An 18,144-nucleotide genomic window follows, 5' to 3' on the forward strand; every position below is an offset into this window, starting at 1 on the left:
AAGATCAGTGCCTTTTTATACACCTATACCACCAGTTCCACACATACTATATACATACTATATGTATACTGAGTGAATTTCTTAAATGTTGTGCAAAACAAAGACTCGTGTTTCAAGGTTGTAGGATGAGGGAAATCTGGAGATTTACTGAATGTCATATTGTGATGTCTCAACCATCATCTTTACAGGCACGTGCTGATACAATCTCAAATCATCTCACTGCAATGTAGCACTCTTTCTCACAGACACCTCAGAATCAAACTTGGCACAATTCATCACTCAGTTAATAAACAACATTTCACCAACTATCTAGAGTCCAACCATCCTCCTGCTTATGTCCCACAGTTTCTTGGCTGCCTGCTCATCTGTAGCTTTAGGCATTAGCTCCTCCTCTGTGCAGTTAGCGAAGCACTTCCCTGACACTCCCTCCACCTCAGGGGAGCAGGCCAGATAGAGAGGAGTCTGGGCCCCCTCCAGTGGACTCTTGAAAAAGACAAATGATGCGAGGTGGAACAGGGGCTTTGCCAGGAAGGGGATTTGAACATGCCTGCCTAGTCTGGTCCTCACGATGCCTGGTGTTAGAGCGTTAACTGTGACCCCCGAGCCCTCGAGCTGACGGGCCAGCTCGAGTGTGAACAGCAGGTTGGCCAACTTGCTCTGGCTGTAGCAGGCAGCCTTGTCATAGTTATTCTCGCTGTTCAGGTCGTCGAAGTTGATTTGGCCGTGCTTGTAAAGTTTGGAGGAAACCACGACGATGCGGCTAGGAGCTGATGCTTTTAGGATGTCTAGCAGAAGGTGAGTGAGGAGGAAGTGCCCAAGGTGATTGACACCGAGCTGCATCTCAAAGCCATCCTTTGTCTTTGTGTAGGGACACTGGTAGATGCCTGCGTTGTTGATGAGCACATCAATCTTCGATTCCTCCTAAGAAAAACACACAGTAAGTAACAGTGTAAGAGAGGTTTCATTTAAAATTCAGCCACATGTATCACTTCAAATATTCTATCTTTGTCTTATATCATGTTTTATTTATTGTCTTGAACAGCTGACGACATATTCACAGCAGCTGAAGAACTTAACTAAATTCTGGCACATCATTCACTGGTAGGACATTGCAGCACCTAAATGACCTGTCATGACCTCCTCTGTATCAGAAAAGGCTTGAATGAACTTGTCACCTCTCATGTGAAATGACCAGAGCTGAACAGCAGCCTGTAAACAAACCAGCTAACACACATCAGAGCTCTAAAGTCTGACACATTGAAAGTGAGACACGCTCACACACCACACATGACATTTCTCATGTGGAGAAATGATAAACTTTGCTGCACAGAGGGTCGCTACCATTATGTTTGTAAGGGAGCGACAGGACACAAGGGTGCGTTATACTAACAGGGAAACACTGTTGTAGTAAGGGGAATAAGAAAATAATCTTAAGTGTGCTGTTACTGTCCTCATCCTTATTAGTTTACGCTTACCCTGCATCATTATTATGAGGGAGATTTGCCAGTCCTTTGTCTCTGTACATGCTTTTGTAATCCGTTTCTAATCTGATCTGTTTTGTGTAGTCTTTCCCCTAAAATCTGAAGTCCAGCTGATGGTGTAATTGGGAATACAGTGACGCAGTGTGGTAATAGATATAAAGCTATTTTGTTATAATAATCTGTTAGTGTCAGCCTCTTAGCAAGCACCTTACCCATGATTTTGGTCTCTGCTGGTAACAGATACAGGGCGATATGAAGAGACTAAAATAAGGGATCTCGACCAGGCTTTGGGATGACACTGATGTTAGCGTTATAGAGGGACGGTGGTAACATTGGAGCATTCTGGAGCTCTCACAAAGCACGTCTACGTCACTTGCACCCCCTGCAGGCCTCCTCGCATATAAAAAAATGAATACAAGGTTACATTTTAATAGTGTTTTAATGGTGTCTATGGACGACAAGTCCTTTGTGCGTGAAGTCTTTGAAGGGGCGGAGACACATGTTGCCAACATGCCTTCGATGATCTCATGATCCGATACTCTATGACAGGGGTTCTCAAAGTTTTGATAGCTGAGGGCCAATTTATGAACCCAACATTGGACTGAGGGCCGCCAAAGAAGAACAAATGGAAAAAAATTAAAAAAAATACATGTGTAATCATTTAAATGACCAGGTTGCATCTCTGCAGTTTACATTTATTGGTCTGTATCCAGTAATGTGCAAAAAAAGCATATGGGGCTAAACCTGAGAAACACTGTAATGCACCAAAAATTCCTCCTGATTAGGGCTGGGCGGTATGACCAAAATTCTATTATCAGGGTATTTTTGCATGCATGACGTGTTAACTGCATTGATTGTGAGAAGAATTACTGCAATAGAGTGGTTACTCTATTCCAGGTCATGAGAATTGAAAAAAAAATCCACATTAGTGTACAGCAGGGCTGTGGGTTATTACTTAATATCAAGTAGCATCGTGATTACTTGAGGTTTTTCCTCAATTACGATTAAAGAACGATCATTTTTATTGTTTTAAAAATAATTACAAATAATTGGGGGGGGGGGGGGTAGTTAAGTTATACTCTGCTTCACTCGTGGCTTCGAGTAAACGCAGACTAGATGGAGACGGAGTGACGTGACAGAAGCTTGTTAAATACTCCACAAGGACAGAAAAAGTCTGTTTGTGTTCCTGAAGTGGCAGAAACATACTTTATGAGAAACGAGTGTGCAGAACCGCTCATACGGCTCCACTGCAACGGACGCAGCGTCACACACACACACACACATACAGGCTTTGATGCTGTTTCGCTGCCAATTATCGGCAGAAGCAGCAGTTCAGGTGAACATGTATGAAGCGGAAATATTTGTTAAACAGACAAAGCCGTGAAATACCAAACAGTAGCAACATCGTCCTCCTCCGCGTCAAACATGTTTGTTCAAGTGTTTTAACCACTGCTTCAGCCGCTGTTCAGCGTCTCCAAAAGTCTCCAAAACCTGTATGTGTGTGTGGCCGCGATGTGCGCTGAGAGCCGTGTGACGTCCCCTCACCAACAACTCCACTAATACCTGTGCTCTGCCCATGCGCAACAATTTACAACCGTGCTGAGTTCCGGACTATTTAGGCCTGTGTCGTCAGTATATGAAAAAATCATATCATAACACAAATTCACATCATTCCGCACATTGAGAACCTATGCTCTATGATGTCTATGATGTCAAACTCGACGAGTTTGTCATAATCACCTGGGCAACCACAAACAAGCAGCAGTGTTCGAGAGAATTCACACAGCACGAAGGTCAGTTCAAAAAATTATTATTATTATTATAGTCAGAGGACCGGTTCTACTCCAGTTAGAAGAATGCTGCTAGAGAAAGGATACCAACTAACATCGATTTCTTCAAACTACACAGTGGATAAAATGCTTGGAGAAGGCACTTATGGATATGTAGTTAAATGCCTGAAGTCAGCAACAAATCAGATGGTGGCTGTGAAAGTAGCAAAATTCAACAAAGGGGCACAGAATGAAGAAACCATTTTGAGAAAGCTGCAGGCTTTTGACGAATACTTCAATGGGATTGAAAACTCATTTATCCACCAGGACTATATCTGTCAGGAATTTGAACTGCTAGATATTAGCCTGAGAGAGTTCATCAGGACAAGGTCACGAGTTTCGCTGCCAGAGATTCGGAAGATTCTACACCAGGCAGCTAGTGCTCTTCAGATTCTGAAGAACTTAGGGATCATTCATGCAGATCTCAAGCCCGATAATATCATGATGGTAGACCAAGCCAAGCAGCCCTTGAGGATAAAAATAATCGATTTTGGCATTTCTTTAGAAACGTCAAAAGCAAAGCAGGGTTGGCTCATTCAGTCCTTGTGGTACAGGGCCCCAGAGATCATGTTGGCATGCCCCTTTAGTAATGATGTGGACATGTGGTCTCTTGGCTGCATAGCTGCTGAGATGTTTTTGGGCTTTGCACTTTATAATGGGAACACTGAGTATGACATGCTTTGGCAGATAACCCAAAGTCACGGTCCATTTCCAAAGGCTTTCCTATCCAATGGATGGAAGACAAACACATTTTACAAGCTGGATTTGTGTGACTCTTTAAATCTTATGTCACCAGTAGAATTTGGAAACAATTTAACTTGTTTATTCGATGGCCACAAGTTCCTGGTGAACCCAAGAAGACACAAACTAGCCACCAAAGCAGAACTCTGTGATGCGACAGCCTTTCTGGACTTGCTCAGTAGCATGCTAACAATAGATCCCAGTACAAGAATTCATCCAGCACAGGTTTTGGAGCATTCATTTATCACTATGAAACAACTGATAGCCACATTTGAGACAAGTCCATATGTGAAGTGTAGTGCTCTCCTAATGGGCGCATCCTTGACAGCAATGACAAAAATGTGGAAAGATGCTACTTCTTCTGCGAATGTATCCGAGCCATGTGCTATTCTAATGGGTGCATCCTCAGATCAAAACAAAATGCATAAGAGCAGAGACAAGAGATCAGAGACCTCCACAAACAGCAAGTTCTCTTTAAAAAGAAAGATGCCATCCACAATTAGAGAGGAGAAAACCTCTAAAAAGGCACCTGTCTGCCTGCACAAGCCTGGCAGAAATATGTCAGAGTTCTCCCCAAAGGCGAAGAAGAAGAGGATGTCTACAGAGGCAGAGGAGAGAAGGTTGACAGCAATGACAAAAACGTGGAAAGATGCTACTTCTTCTGCGAATGTATCCGAGCCATGTGCTATGCTAATGGGTGCATCCTCAGATCAAAACAAAATGCATAAGAGCAGAGACAAGAGATCAGAGACCTCCACAAACAGCAAGTTCTCTTTAAAAAGAAAGATGCCATCCACAATTAGAGAGGAGAAAACCTCTAAAAAGGCACCTGTCTGCCTGCACAAGCCTGGCAGAAATATGCCAGAGTTCTCCCCAAAGGCGAAGAAGAAGAGGATGTCTACAGAGGCAGAGGAGAGAAGGTTGACAGCAATGCCAAAAATGTGGAAAGTATCTGCGAATGTATCCGAATGTCAAAGCCAGACATGTCTTTGACATATCATTTTTGGCATTGCTGTCAACCTTCTCTCCTCTGCAGAATGTCAAAGACATGTCTGGCTTTGACATTGTTTATAAGGTTAGATGTTTATTAGATGTCCATCTACAGTCTATTAAACTTCATCTACTAAACTCGCATCTGTCAAATTTTAATGTGTTTTTTTTTTTTTTTTTTTAAAATTGGTCCAAGAGACACTTTTGCGCATCTTGGGGTGATACATATGTGTGCCAATTTTTATGATCCTACTCAAAACAGGACAAGGGGGCAGGCAGAATTTGAATTTGGAATGTATGGTATACAACAGTGTAAGGCAGAACATTTCAGTAGCTGTGGTTTATCATCCACCATCAGATCCCGTCACTATTTAAAGTCAATGTAAACAGACTACTTTAATTGCTCGAACCTTTAAGTATAAGACAGTAGCCATTGTGGGAGATTTTAACAGACAGTACTGACTACATTTTTTAGTGACCACGAGGGTATTTTGTGTACTTTTACAAATGCAGATCTGTAAAAAGAGCAGTGATAGTATGGTTTATGTGTTCGTGTGTTAAGCTGTCAGTTGACGAGGATAGTTGATAGGGTTTGACAATAGGGTTGGGCGGTATTAAGGTATTAAGGTATACCGGCAGGGCACACAGGTAGTGACTTACCACTTATATCTTATATAAGTAATTACAAAATGCTGCTCTCTTAACATGATAAAATTGCAAAAACAAACAGAAACACATCGGGACTGGCTCATACCAGTTTAATACCACGGTGAAATTTGAAAAAAGTCTGTTCGCTATATGCGTTTGTAGATAGCCGAACAAGAGTTGTCCAGAGCTGCAAGAATCAAACAAACATCTTCCTCTTGTGTCACCACGGTTATGGAATAGATCAATAGAGATATAAAATTAAACTGTGACTTGTAATATAAATGAACCTTCTCCTATATACTAATTATAACTGACTGCTGCAATAATACGTTAGATTCTTAATGTACAAATATACAAAGGACAGCACATGTAAAAGAAATGAGTGTGTTGACAAAATGACAAAACAGACAAATATCAGGGTTTTTGATATCATAGAAAATTTGAAAATACATGTTTACTAACCTACACTAGCTTTATATGAGTCTTAGCTTCCTTTTAATGCACAGACTCCTCACTCGATCCCAGTTAGGTTCCATTGCTGGAGTATTAAATGGGCAGTTTCACCTCTTTAAGGCAGGGTTATATGAAGTGTGATTGCAGATTGTTATGTTATGGGGGGAGTTTGGACCCAAATGCAGACGCGGAGACTGAGGTGAACTAAAAGTGAGCTTTTAATAAAGCCGAAATGGCAAACAACATAAAATTCTAGAATGCAAAGTACAAATCAAAGGTGTAAAAAGCAACTAACTAAACCAACAAGAAGAAACAAGTAAAAAACAAACCAAACCTAACAGAGAGCCAAAAGGGATGATGGGAACACACACACAACACGCCATGGATAAACGGACGGACTAACAAGAACAAAGGGGAGCACAGGACTTAAATACAGAAGGGTAACAAGACACAGGTGAGACACATCAGGGTGGGGCAAGCAATCCTAAAGGCGGGAAACACAAGGAAGTAAAACACACAGGAACACAAGGGGAAACATGGACTTTCAAAATAAAACAGGAAACACAAGACACAACTGCAAACACACAGATCACAGACTCAGGGCAGGAATGAAAACTAAACAGAAAACATATCAAGAAACACAGAATCCTAACAGTACCCCCCCCCCCCCCCCCCCCCCCCCTTCAAGGGACGGATCCCAGACGTCCCAGGGAAAAAAAAACAAGTCACAGCTGAGCCGGGAGGGAGGGGGGAGGTCCGGAGGAGGGATCAAAACAAAACCACAAGGATCAGAGTTCAAACAAAAGGGGACCCAATGGGCAGAAGTTCAGGAAGAGGGAAACGAAGTTCAAAGTGGCCACTGTGAGACCACAGAGTCAAAAACGGCCAGGGGGCCAAAACAGTCAGGGGCCTGGGACTCTCTGGGTCCCGGCAGAAGCCCAACAGAGGCAGGGAGAAGGGCAAAAGGGCCAGTGGTGGCAAAGTTATGGGCCCTCCAGGGTCCGGTCGGAAGACCAGCAGGGACAGGGAGGTGAACCCTCCAGGGTCCGGGCGAAAGACCAGCAGGGACAGAGAGCTGAACCCTCTGGGGTCCGGTCGGAAGACCAGCAGGGACAGAGATCTGAACCCTCCGGGGTCCGGGCGGAAAACCACCAGAGATGGAGACGCGCACCCTCCAGGGTCCGGGCAGAACACCAGCGAAGACGAGGAGGCTGGCCCTCCAGGGTCAGGGCAGAAGGCCGGCAGAGACGAGGAGGCTGGCCCTCCAGGGTCAGGGCAGAAGGCCGGCAGAGACGAGGAGGCTGGCCCTCCAGGGTCAGGGCAGAAGGCCGGTAGAGACGAGGAGGCTGGCCCACCAGGGTCAGGGCAGAAGGCCGGCAGAGAGGAGGAGGACCCTCCAGGGTCCAGGCAGGAGACCAGAGCCGAGGACCCTCTAGGGTCCGGACAGGAAACCAGAACCGAAGACCCTCCAGGGTCCGGACAGGAAACCAGGGACGAGGACCCTCCGGGGTCCGGACAGGAAGCCGGGGGCGGAACCCCACCAGGCTCAGGGCTGGGACCCTGAGCTGAGGGTTCATCGAGGCCTGGGCTGGAACCCAGGGTGGAAGACCCTCTAGAGTTTAGAAAAGACACCCCCACAGTCAGTGTCAATGCTGCAAATGTTCCAAAGTATAAAAAATCCACATTCTCGGCGGATAAATCCTTGGAGGCAGCACCGAAACACCCACCCTCAGGTGGTGCAGGAGTAGGCAACGTCATTTGGAGTCCGCCCTCTGATGGAGCGGGGAGGAGCGACGTCGTCTGAAGTCCGCCCTCTGGCGGAGCGGGGAGGAGCGACGTCGTCTGAAGTCCGCCCTCTGGCGGAGCGGGGAGGAGCTCTGACGGAGCAGGGAGGAGCGACGTCTTCTGGAGTCCAGCTGGCTCCACTGAGGGTGAGGATGTGAGACTACCAACTTCTGCAGAAACCCACGAAGGAGGAAGTCCAGTTGGCTCCATAGAGAATGGGGGGCGAGCCCCCGTGGGACCAGGGGATGAGGAGACGGAGGCCACGGCTGGAGATGCAGAAGACGCTGGTGATGGCGAGGATGTCGGATCACCAGCTGACACAGGAACACACAGTGTAGACCCAACCGGCTCCATAGAAGGCTCAGGATCACCGGCTGGCACGGGAACTAACGGGAGGAGTTCAGCTGGCAATGGCGTAGACTTCAGCCCACCAGCTGACACTGGGACAGGCGGGGAAGGGAGTCCAGCTGGCTCCGCTGAAGACGAGGAGGGAGCCTCAACAGGGTCAGGGGAAGAGGTGGCGGAGAATTCAGCTGGAGCAGGAACAGACAGGGAGGAGTGAACTGGTGGACATGAAGATGTCAGACTACCAGCTGCTGCAGAAACCCATGAGGACGGTAATCCAACTGCCTCCGTTGAGGACGAGGGGTAAACCTCGACAGGGTCAGGGGATGAGGAGACGGAGACTGCAGCTGGAGCCGGAGCAGGAACAGACAGGGATGGACCGGCTGGTTTGAATACAGGCTGGGTGAACCAGGGGGGAAGCATTGGGGCCACTGGCGTGGGGAACCTCTCCATTTCCTCATATGCAGGTAGGAGCAGGTCAATAAGCCAAGGCTTATCCTCCAAAGTATCGATTATCCGGGTAGATAGTCTCTCCTTTTCGAGGCATAGGTCCCCCAGCAACTGTAAAACCGAAATCCGGTAGGAGACCCACTGCCGGGTCTCCTGACTGGGGGAGGGATCAAGGAGTCCACCTCGTCCACCTCAGCTTGGAGGAATCTCCACTGTCTTTTGACAGCCTTCCAGGCTGAAACACAGTCTGCTGGGTCCATTTTATGGTTAGTCCGTTCTGTTATGTTATGGGGGGAGTTTGGACCCAAATGCAGACGTGGAGACTGAGATGAACTAAAAGTGAGCTTTTAATAAAGCCGAAATGGCAAACAACATAAAATTCTAGAATGCAAAGTACAAATCAAAGGTGTAAAAAGCAACTAACTAAACCAACAAGAAGAAACAAGTAAAAAACAAACCAAACCTAACAGAGAGCCAAAAGGGATGATGGGAACACACACACAACACGCCATGGATAAACGGACGGACTAACAAGAACAAAGGGGAGCACAGGACTTAAATACAGAAGGGTAACAAGACACAGGTGAGACACATCAGGGTGGGGCAAGCAATCCTAAAGGCGGGAAACACAAGGAAGTAAAACACACAGGAACACAAGGGGAAACATGGACTTTCAAAATAAAACAGGAAACACAAGACACAACTGCAAACACACAGATCACAGACAGGCAGGAATGAAAACTAAACAGAAAACATATCAAGAAACACAGAATCCTAACAGTGATTTTCAAAAAACTGTGCTGCTCCCAACGTCTGTAGCAGCAATCTGACCTTAACGTACAAACTATAGTGACAGCAAGCTGAAAATACCTTATGCAGCAAAAGTTCTTTAAAATGGATTCATGTACTAAATTAGTCATGGTGACAGTGATACGGAGCCCCTCTGATGACATGGTCAAAAAGTAAATAAATCGTGGCCACGAAATATGTATAACATGCACACGAAATACTAATTTGTGGCCATGAATTAGTGTTGTTATTGACGGGGTGCATGGGAGCAGGCTGCCCGGCCAGGGAGCACCCTCCCCGGGCAGCAGGGAGCAATCAGTGTCCCTCTCTGGGGAAATGTGCTGGAGCACTGGGCAGCTCCAGCACATCCAGGAGCTCCAAGAGCGCAGGGGAGCGGGGTCCCCAGCCAGGACGCACCCTCCCCGGGCAGCAGGGAGCGAACTAGTATTTCGTGGCCACAATTTATTTATTTTTTGACCATGTCATCAGAGGAGCTGCGTACAATGATGAAAATGCTGAGCAACTTAAAAAGTTTACTGTAGTAGTGCCTTGCTGTGTCAGACGCAACCTAGACTTCAATATCTAGCTGTTGACATGTACGACTGTAATGCACTGGAGCAGGTATGTTTGCTTAATGATAGTGATATCCTGATTTTTCTCTCACACAAGTTATTTTCAGTAGTTAACTACTTCTAACACTTCCGTGTGTATCTTTTCTTAGGCCACATGGTTAGTTGTCTGTGAGACATCCTATTAGTTTGTATGTGAAACATCTCCGCATGTGACTAATAAACAGGTCTAGAAACAAGAAAGATGCACACACACAGTAATGTGTTGGAACTGATGGCATGCAACTGTCTAACAAACCTAGTTTTTCCTTAAATGTTATTTTTAGAGTACTTACTTTGTACTTTTATACTTTAAAGCATCTTTCAAACCCCATGCTTCTGTACTTCAACATGAGTAGAAATGTTTAAATTTTTAAATCCCTGTGTCTATAGGCTACTTCCAGCTTTTTTAAGAAGCTAGTTTCGGGGATGGGCCGCACACCCGCGCCCCTTCCCATTCACTGACTTTGTTAATTTCCTCACAGAACTCTCGGACAGATTTTAAAGAAGCGAGGTCCAGGTGTTTGATGACCACCTGTCCGTGCTCTGGCCCCGCTTCCTTCTTGATGTCCTGGGCTGCTTCTTCGGCGCTCCGCAGGTCCCGACAGGCCATGATGACCCTGGCTTGGAGCTTCACCAGCTCGGCGGACACGGCTTTCCCTATCCCGCTGTTAGCCCCGGTCACGATGACCGTCTTTCCTCGCATTGTGTCGGCTGGGTACTGGAGCAGCTTGACGGCTTTCTGTTGAGGGAATAAACGGCGCAAAAACAGCAGGACCCCACCGCCGACTACAGCGGCGATTAGCACCGCAATAGACATGGAAGCGGGGACTGGAGACAGGTCAGCAGCTCGCTGTGTTGACAAGTTCCAGACGTACCCCGGAAATAGTTATTGCGCAGACTCGTTAGCTAAACAGTCTGCACTGCATTATTAACTGTGTTTTTTAAATGACGGCGAATGTTTGAAACGAGCACGACTATCATTGTTGAGTATCATAAGCACAGAGAGCAGTTTAATGGTGAAATAACAAGCTAATAAGGCTAAGCTAGTAACAGCACAAAACTACTTCCGGGGCGGCATATTTCCATAAGAGAACCGTAATACACGATGTGCCAACAGAAACATTACACCCTTAATTAAGCCAATAAAAAGTGTTAATGCTTTTGGATATTTGCTCCTAGTAGCGAGTTACTAATTTTTAGATAATATAATTTTAATTGTATCTACGGCTGCTTTGATTTTCATCGCTGATCTACTTTTGTTCTTCTTTCTTATTCCTCTAAATTATAAACATTGACCACTAGGTGGCGCTATAAAAAACCCCACAAGAGAAGAGCACCAAGGCTACAACAGGTTTAGTTTCCCATCATCTATGGGCTTACAAAGGCAAAGTGTTCCAGAGGGAGGTTAAATAGCTTTTGCGATATGGAGTCTTGGTTGTTAAATAATAAATTCCCGTACATGTTTATTAACTGATTAATTCAAGGAAGAGGAAGAATATGAAGAAGTAGGATTAATATATCTTGTCAGAAAGTCATAGATTAATTTAAAATATGCACAAAGACGGACAGGAAAAAATATATATAGTTATAGTTACCCTAAAGTCTTTAGTCTTTAGGGTTTCCTCGTTAGAATCAATTTACTGTAATAGAAATGAACTCATTCACTGAATTATTCAGAGTATTCACTCCTCCAAAGCCTTCTTAAAGAGGCAGTTTAACCAAAATCAAATATTTCTTGTGTGTGTGTGTGTGTATGTGCGCGCTGCAGTGCTATGTATATATCTGTATGCTTTTAAAGATACGGTGTTTGTCAGAGTTTTATTGAATGTACAGAGAGACTTAATCTAATATTACACAGTAACATTCCCCGGAAATCTGATGCACACTGAAATATTCCCGTATGCATTAGCTACCTGCTGAGAGCTCATGCTTTCTCTGCACTGAAACGTGCGTCATTGATTAGTATTTCTTGCCTGCTTGTAGTGAGCCGCGTCAGTAGAGCTTTCGTGCTGCATTCACGTCTCTGCGGTAATAAACAGACTCGAACCAAAGTTTGCAGCCTTGCCGATGAATTTCTTCATTTCCCCCTTTTTTCCGTTTTTCTTCTTGTTGCTGTGTTTCCAGTTGAGTAATACCACCCGTTTATTTCAGGCTGTGCTTCCAGTTCCAGCGTCTGCCGTTACAGACTCAGGCTTTATTTGACGTTATGTGCAGATGAATATCTCGCAGCTCCAAATGTATTTTAAAGGACCGTTTCTTCTTCTGTTTTGATTATAGGGTTTAAGAATGTCTATTTTCTTAGTCCTGTGTGTCCTGGCTACAGTCTCATCCTGCTGTGCGGACGGTAAGCAGATCTTTGACACAATTCACGTCTCTTGAAATGTGATAGAAAGTATACTGTGAATTATGCATTCTTACTTTTTGGTTTTTTCATTTTCTGGTTTTGGTTTCATTTAGGAGCTCAACTCACCAACAACAAGCACTTTAAACATATTATAAGTTATTCTAACCACCACCACCAAAACTCCTTCAACATCTATACTACAAATGTGCATTTTATTCATTATTAATACTTCATACGCCGTGTGGTAATTTAACAGTGATTTTAAAATAATGTATATATAATAACTGTCCTATCTGAGACTAAGGACTTTGCTCTGTAAACATGCACCTAACCTGGAGATAGTCTCTTTGTTTCTATTTTAAATATCATTATATCTTTTAAAATCATTGTTTGTCGTTGTTATTGTATGACTGGACTTATGTTGCACAAAGGGGGATGAGGTAGAGAGTGGTAGGAAGAGGGCTGCTCGACAATCAGAAAAAATAGATTATTGAACAAAAATAGTGAGAATAGTGGTCAAAGTGTAAGTGATGGAGAGAGCAGAGCAGCAGGAATAATTCAGCATGGAGACAGAGCGTGAGTGAACAGGTTTCACTACTACAGACAGACAGACACTTTGACTTGTTACAGCAGGAACATCAGCAATGGTAGTATTAACAACATAACACCACATTCCAGTTAGGTGAGCCGGTGATGCAGGATACCTTAATTACTCACTGTCTGCTGAGGCTCTGTGGGAAACATTAACCTAACATTAACCCCAATACATGTCACACATCAAATAATGAATATATGCTATTTCCTTCCAGGGAAAAGTTTTACATTTACGATGTGGTACATGTTCTGATTGAGTGATTCTAATGACTCCCAGAAACTCTGCCGGTTTTTGGATGGGTGAGCAGTGCAACATTTCCAGTAAAGAAAAACAACATGGGAGAGTGTGTTTAGTAACATTACTGCTGCTGAGAATATGTGGATTAACCTTTAATTAACCTAGTAAAATGAGCTTCATCGATGGTGGCTAGACGATAAGTAGAAGAAGAAGAAGATAAGATGTTAGCACAGGAACAGAAAGCCACACATCATTGCAAGATACAGTTTACATGGCAGTTACATACATGCTGTAAAAACCTTTTTTGTTTACTTTTTTTTACATCAGACATTTTGTTGAGGTCAGCATTTAAATCTCGAACATGTTAAGTTGTTAAACCACATCATCGGTATTTCTGTAATGTCTCTAACTGCCAAAAGGGGGAGACATTAGGGAGACTTTACTGTTTAAAGGTCTTCCTTCATACCCAACAAATCTCACTCAAGACCTAACTTCCCAATTAAATTCTAAAAGGGAAGGAAACACGAGACAGCTATGTCACATGACTCCTTTTGTTTCCAGTGTTCAAGCTAAGCTAACACGCACAATTCTCTGTATGTTAAGCTGCTACACCATTGAATAAACACATCATTGTCTGCAGGCAATCATTCCAGCACCTGCAACGTTGTCCCTAAAGATCAGTACATTGACTTCGGCTCCAGCATAGACATCATGTGCCAGACTTCATGTGTAAATGGCAAAATCTACTGGACGCTGAACAGCAGCCCCATCAACGAAACCCTGTCTGTCCGAGTCAACTCCACACACACACTGCTGTCGCTGAGAAACTTCAGGCAACAGAAGGCAACAGTGCAGTGTCACAGTGAAGACACCAAACAAATCCTCGGAGGCACCATCATCAAAAGCATCCGTATGAAGTCACTTTCTTGCAGTCACAGAACTGGCTGACACTATTGTACATAATATGGAAATAAATCCATATCATGTTTAACAGTATGTGACACGTTTTTGCTTTTTTTTCACAGCGAAACCCACAAATATATCATGCCTATTACATTATGGATATCAGTCTTCTTCCAATCTGCTCCCACCGTTTCTAAATTGCAGCTGGAAACATCAGGACCCTCCTTCACTGAAAGTGAACTACACTGTGCTGTGGTAGGGTTTTCTTTTCTTTTGCTTTCTTCACAAATGCATGCATCATTTTCTCATTTGGCTGTAATTATTCTATCAAACGTGTTCATTTCTTTCAGTGTCTCTCGTTCAGGCAGTTCAAGAAAGACAGTTCATGACGCTCATGACATACAGTTCATTCGCAGTGAAGGCCAATACGTATTTATCAATCAGAATTTTACCGTTACTGTGAGAGCTAAAACTGCAGCCTGGGAGACTGAATCCAAGTCATATTCATTTGATCCATATCACATATGTAAGTATAACATTGTATAGAAACACATGTTTCCTATTGATCTCTTTGTGTTTTAATGATGATGCCATGATTTTATTCCCTCAGTTAAATTGAGCCGTCCAAAGTTAGAAGCAGTAGCTGCCTCCTCTTCTAGTGTGCTGGTTAAGTGGAGAAAAGGGTTTCTTCCAAAGACGTGCCACTGTCAAGTCAAATACAGCAAGGTATGTGGACAACATCTACCTGCCTGCTGGTCTGTCTGCCTGTCTGTCTGCCTGTCTGTCTGCCTGCCTGCCTGTCTGTCTGTCTTTACGCTCCTCTCAGCTGATTTAGGTCATGTCTGTTTGCTTTTTCTCTTCCAGGTTCTGTCAGCAGTTGAAGGACCTCCAGAGGTGAAGAGACATTTTTTTATTCCCTGGCAGATGTGTGGGAGTGTGAACGTGCAACACATGATAGCCCGGCTGGATTAATGGATAGAGTGCTTAGCAGTGAAATGAAGCACAAATTGATTTATATGTAATATCATCCTAGGTATTGACTTGTATCTGAACTGACTCTTCTCTCTGATATCTTTGTTTTTTTTTTATAGTGGCTTCTCAATAAAATGCTGAACTGCGAACTGAAGAGAATGCAAATGTAACTATTGAGCCAGGAGAAGACTGTACTGACCAAACTCAACAGTAAGCACAATCAAAGCTGAAAAACTCTGCACAAGCTGAGACTGAACATTTAAGATATTTGAATTTCATGCTATAAATATATTCTTAAAAAGTGCACTGAATAATTTCTATGCATGACTTACATAGACATGACAAGTGCAGAGATAATAGTGTTATATTGACTTGATAGAGTCATATTTCCCACCTAACTCGTAACAGTCTACGAGTACTCGTTTACGGGGCATAATGAAACCACAGAATCATGTCTTTATCAGTGATGACTAATAGGACTGTGAGCACATGTTTTCAGTTCATACTATACGATGCAGGCTGTTTTTCTTTAGTTCTGGGTGTGAGCAGTCATTTTGGCTCCAGATTTTCACTCAGTATTCATGGTGAAAATAATTCATTATTGTTACAATATCTATAGAAAAATGAGAAAAGAAATTTTAGAAACTTTATTACTTTATCCAATGATGATGTGTAGGAGAGCGTCTGGGGCTCCGCGCCACCTACAAATCTGACCTGTACAGCAGTGACACGGCGCTGTACTGCCCTGATGACCGTCACCATGAGAGGAGGCCCAGCATGGATCTTCATGGTCAGAGGAAGCTGCTGTACGGGCCACAGAACTCCACTGACAGCAACCCGGAGGAGGGCTCGGTGGGGTTGAGGGCTGGTTTCTCGCAGGAGCACTTTGCCAAGTTTCAAGCCACACTGGGTGGAGGCTCCAGCTCCTACTCCAGCTTTAGTGGAGGGGGCTCCGAGGACAAAGGCAACGGCCCACCTAGCAGTGCAGCCTCGTCCCCACGTCATCACTCCCTCTACATGGACTGGAGAGATTCAGGGGACTATGAGAGAAAGAGTGACTCATCCTGGGAGAGGGACAGTCCAGGGGTCTTTGCCAATGCTCATCCCTTCCAACAGACGGAGATGAGCTACCACCAGAATGGCAGCTCACCGGTCTACAGCCGCACCATGTCCTCCTGCTTCAGTGAGCCCTATGAGCCGCTCCCTCCATCTTCTTCTCCCAGTGTGGCCTATGGAGACAGCCGGCGAGGCAGCACGTTAGCCCCTGAAGAGGAGGAGCTGATTGGCAGATGGAGACAGCTCAGTGTGGAGGACTTGAGTGCCCACACCTACCGCAGCCCAGGTCGGGCCTCACCTTACAGTTTCTCAGAGCAGCACTTCTCGGTCCGTCCTGCCAAGATCCGGCTCGGGCCGCTCTACAGCAGTTTCCAGGAAGGAGCTGACTACTACCACCAGGGAGCAGGTGTCATGGACCCGGTGTGGGTGGCTGCCAGTCCTAGCCCCGAGTGCAGCCCAGGGCTCAGGCAGGCGCACAGCCAAGCCCACCTGTACCGGGCCGAGGACAGCCAGGGGTCAGAGCATAGCCTCTACCACTCAGGGAGCTCCAAAGACAGGGAAGGCAGTGTCGCAGCTGGAGGCCAGAGCACGGAGTATGTAGACCCGAGCCCCAACAGCTCCACAGAGTCTCTCAACCAGAGGTCCCTGGAGATGGCCGCGGAGCTGCAGCACTATCAGGTGGAGATGCACAGCCTGCCCGCACAGGCAAGCCAGTCACCACCACCAGCCCCACCCCCACCTCCTCCATACAACCAAAAATTTGGCTCTCTAGGACTTTCCAGGAAGGACAGTCTGACGAAAGCCCAGCTGTACGGAACACTTCTGAACTGAAGGACCGTCCGATCAGGTGAAACGTTTGATAGGGTTGTAGAGGCCCTGGTGTGTGTCCAGCTACACCTTCTGTTAGTGCAGCCATTTTAAAGAGAAAATGGTCTGAATAGCAGCCAAGAGCCAACAGGTTAAGTATCATGAACATGTAAGTATGGCTGATCATTTAAAGGCATCTATTGTATGGCAGTGGATGGCAACTGTTTACAAATACAAATGTCCAGAGGAAATAAGTCATAGTAAGTGTTGGTTGTGGGGTCATGCAGAGCTCAAGGAGCCCTTGAAATTTGTAAGAATGTGTATGCATTAAAATTACAGATGTACAAATATATACTAACTTAAAATTGAGTGATATATTTTGTATGTAGCTGTTCAAACAAATCATACAAGTAAAAATCTTCTCAATAATCCTGTATATAAATTCAAATCTGCCAATGCTGTATTGGAGAACTCAAGAGAGGTATTTGAATTTAATTTGACACTTCAAACTGCACATACATTTTGTTATTTTAATTGGCTTTCGGAGATTATACATGAGTATATAAAGTGGAGGGGAAAAACAATCAAATCCCTTAAATGATGAGTGAGAAACATTTTGTTTTTCTTCTGTTAGCTGAATTTGACAGTATTGATGGGTGTGTTTTTATTGTTATTGATGGAACGTTTTGAGGTGTCAGTATTACTTTATTTTATTCTCTCTCTCCCTCTGAGAGGTTTTCCTGCCCCCGCCTCACCTCACCCCCCCCTCCCTGTTCTACCTCAGACTTGGACACCCCCCCCCCCCCCAAACCAAGCTGCTGTAACCCTGTTTCTTTGACTGCGATGCATGTTTATATATTTTGTTTGTTTTGTTCACATAATAAAGCACAAATTATAACTTTAAGCACCTAGCCTTTGTTTTAATTTTTCCATGTTTTCATGGTGTGACCGCATCCTGACCAAACAGAATGTCGGTTTGGGAGTGAGACCACCCCTGGTTGTGTTGTTTACAGTTGTTGCTACTGTCTGCTGATCCACAGCATTGAGATGACTGTCTGAGCTGAGAGGCAGACCTTTCATCATTGAGATTGCTGCGGTGTGTACCTGC

At 44.7% G+C, this 18,144-nt stretch overlaps 3 protein-coding genes across 3 annotated transcripts; 2 read left to right on the plus strand and 1 right to left on the minus strand.

Annotated features, from left to right (window-relative positions):
- Nucleotides 1-118: 118 nt before the first annotated feature.
- On the minus strand, nt 119-10,986 carry LOC114428843 (retinol dehydrogenase 14-like). Its single transcript, XM_028397576.1, has 2 exons — nt 10,586-10,986; nt 119-921 (listed from the first exon to the last, which is right to left on the minus strand). The coding sequence occupies exons 1-2, from the start codon at nt 10,937-10,939 to the stop codon at nt 310-312; spliced, it is 966 nt and encodes a 321-aa protein (XP_028253377.1). The 5' UTR covers nt 10,940-10,986; the 3' UTR covers nt 119-309.
- A 1,292-nt stretch (nt 10,987-12,278) lies between these two features.
- Nucleotides 12,279-15,675, plus strand: LOC114428849 (uncharacterized). The gene is made up of 7 exons (XM_028397581.1): nt 12,279-12,466; nt 13,939-14,208; nt 14,324-14,456; nt 14,552-14,727; nt 14,812-14,927; nt 15,066-15,095; nt 15,293-15,675. The coding sequence occupies exons 1-7, from the start codon at nt 12,409-12,411 to the stop codon at nt 15,341-15,343; spliced, it is 834 nt and encodes a 277-aa protein (XP_028253382.1). The 5' UTR covers nt 12,279-12,408; the 3' UTR covers nt 15,344-15,675.
- On the plus strand, nt 15,344-17,704 carry LOC114428832 (brain-enriched guanylate kinase-associated protein-like). Its single transcript, XM_028397563.1, has 2 exons — nt 15,344-15,383; nt 15,896-17,704. The coding sequence occupies exon 2, from the start codon at nt 15,951-15,953 to the stop codon at nt 17,058-17,060; it is 1,110 nt and encodes a 369-aa protein (XP_028253364.1). The 5' UTR covers nt 15,344-15,383; nt 15,896-15,950; the 3' UTR covers nt 17,061-17,704.
- The last annotated feature ends 440 nt before the right edge of the window (nt 17,705-18,144 follow it).

Source organism: Parambassis ranga, chromosome 24, assembly GCF_900634625.1.
Source record: "Parambassis ranga chromosome 24, fParRan2.1, whole genome shotgun sequence".
NCBI classification, from domain to species: domain Eukaryota; kingdom Metazoa; phylum Chordata; class Actinopteri; family Ambassidae; genus Parambassis; species Parambassis ranga.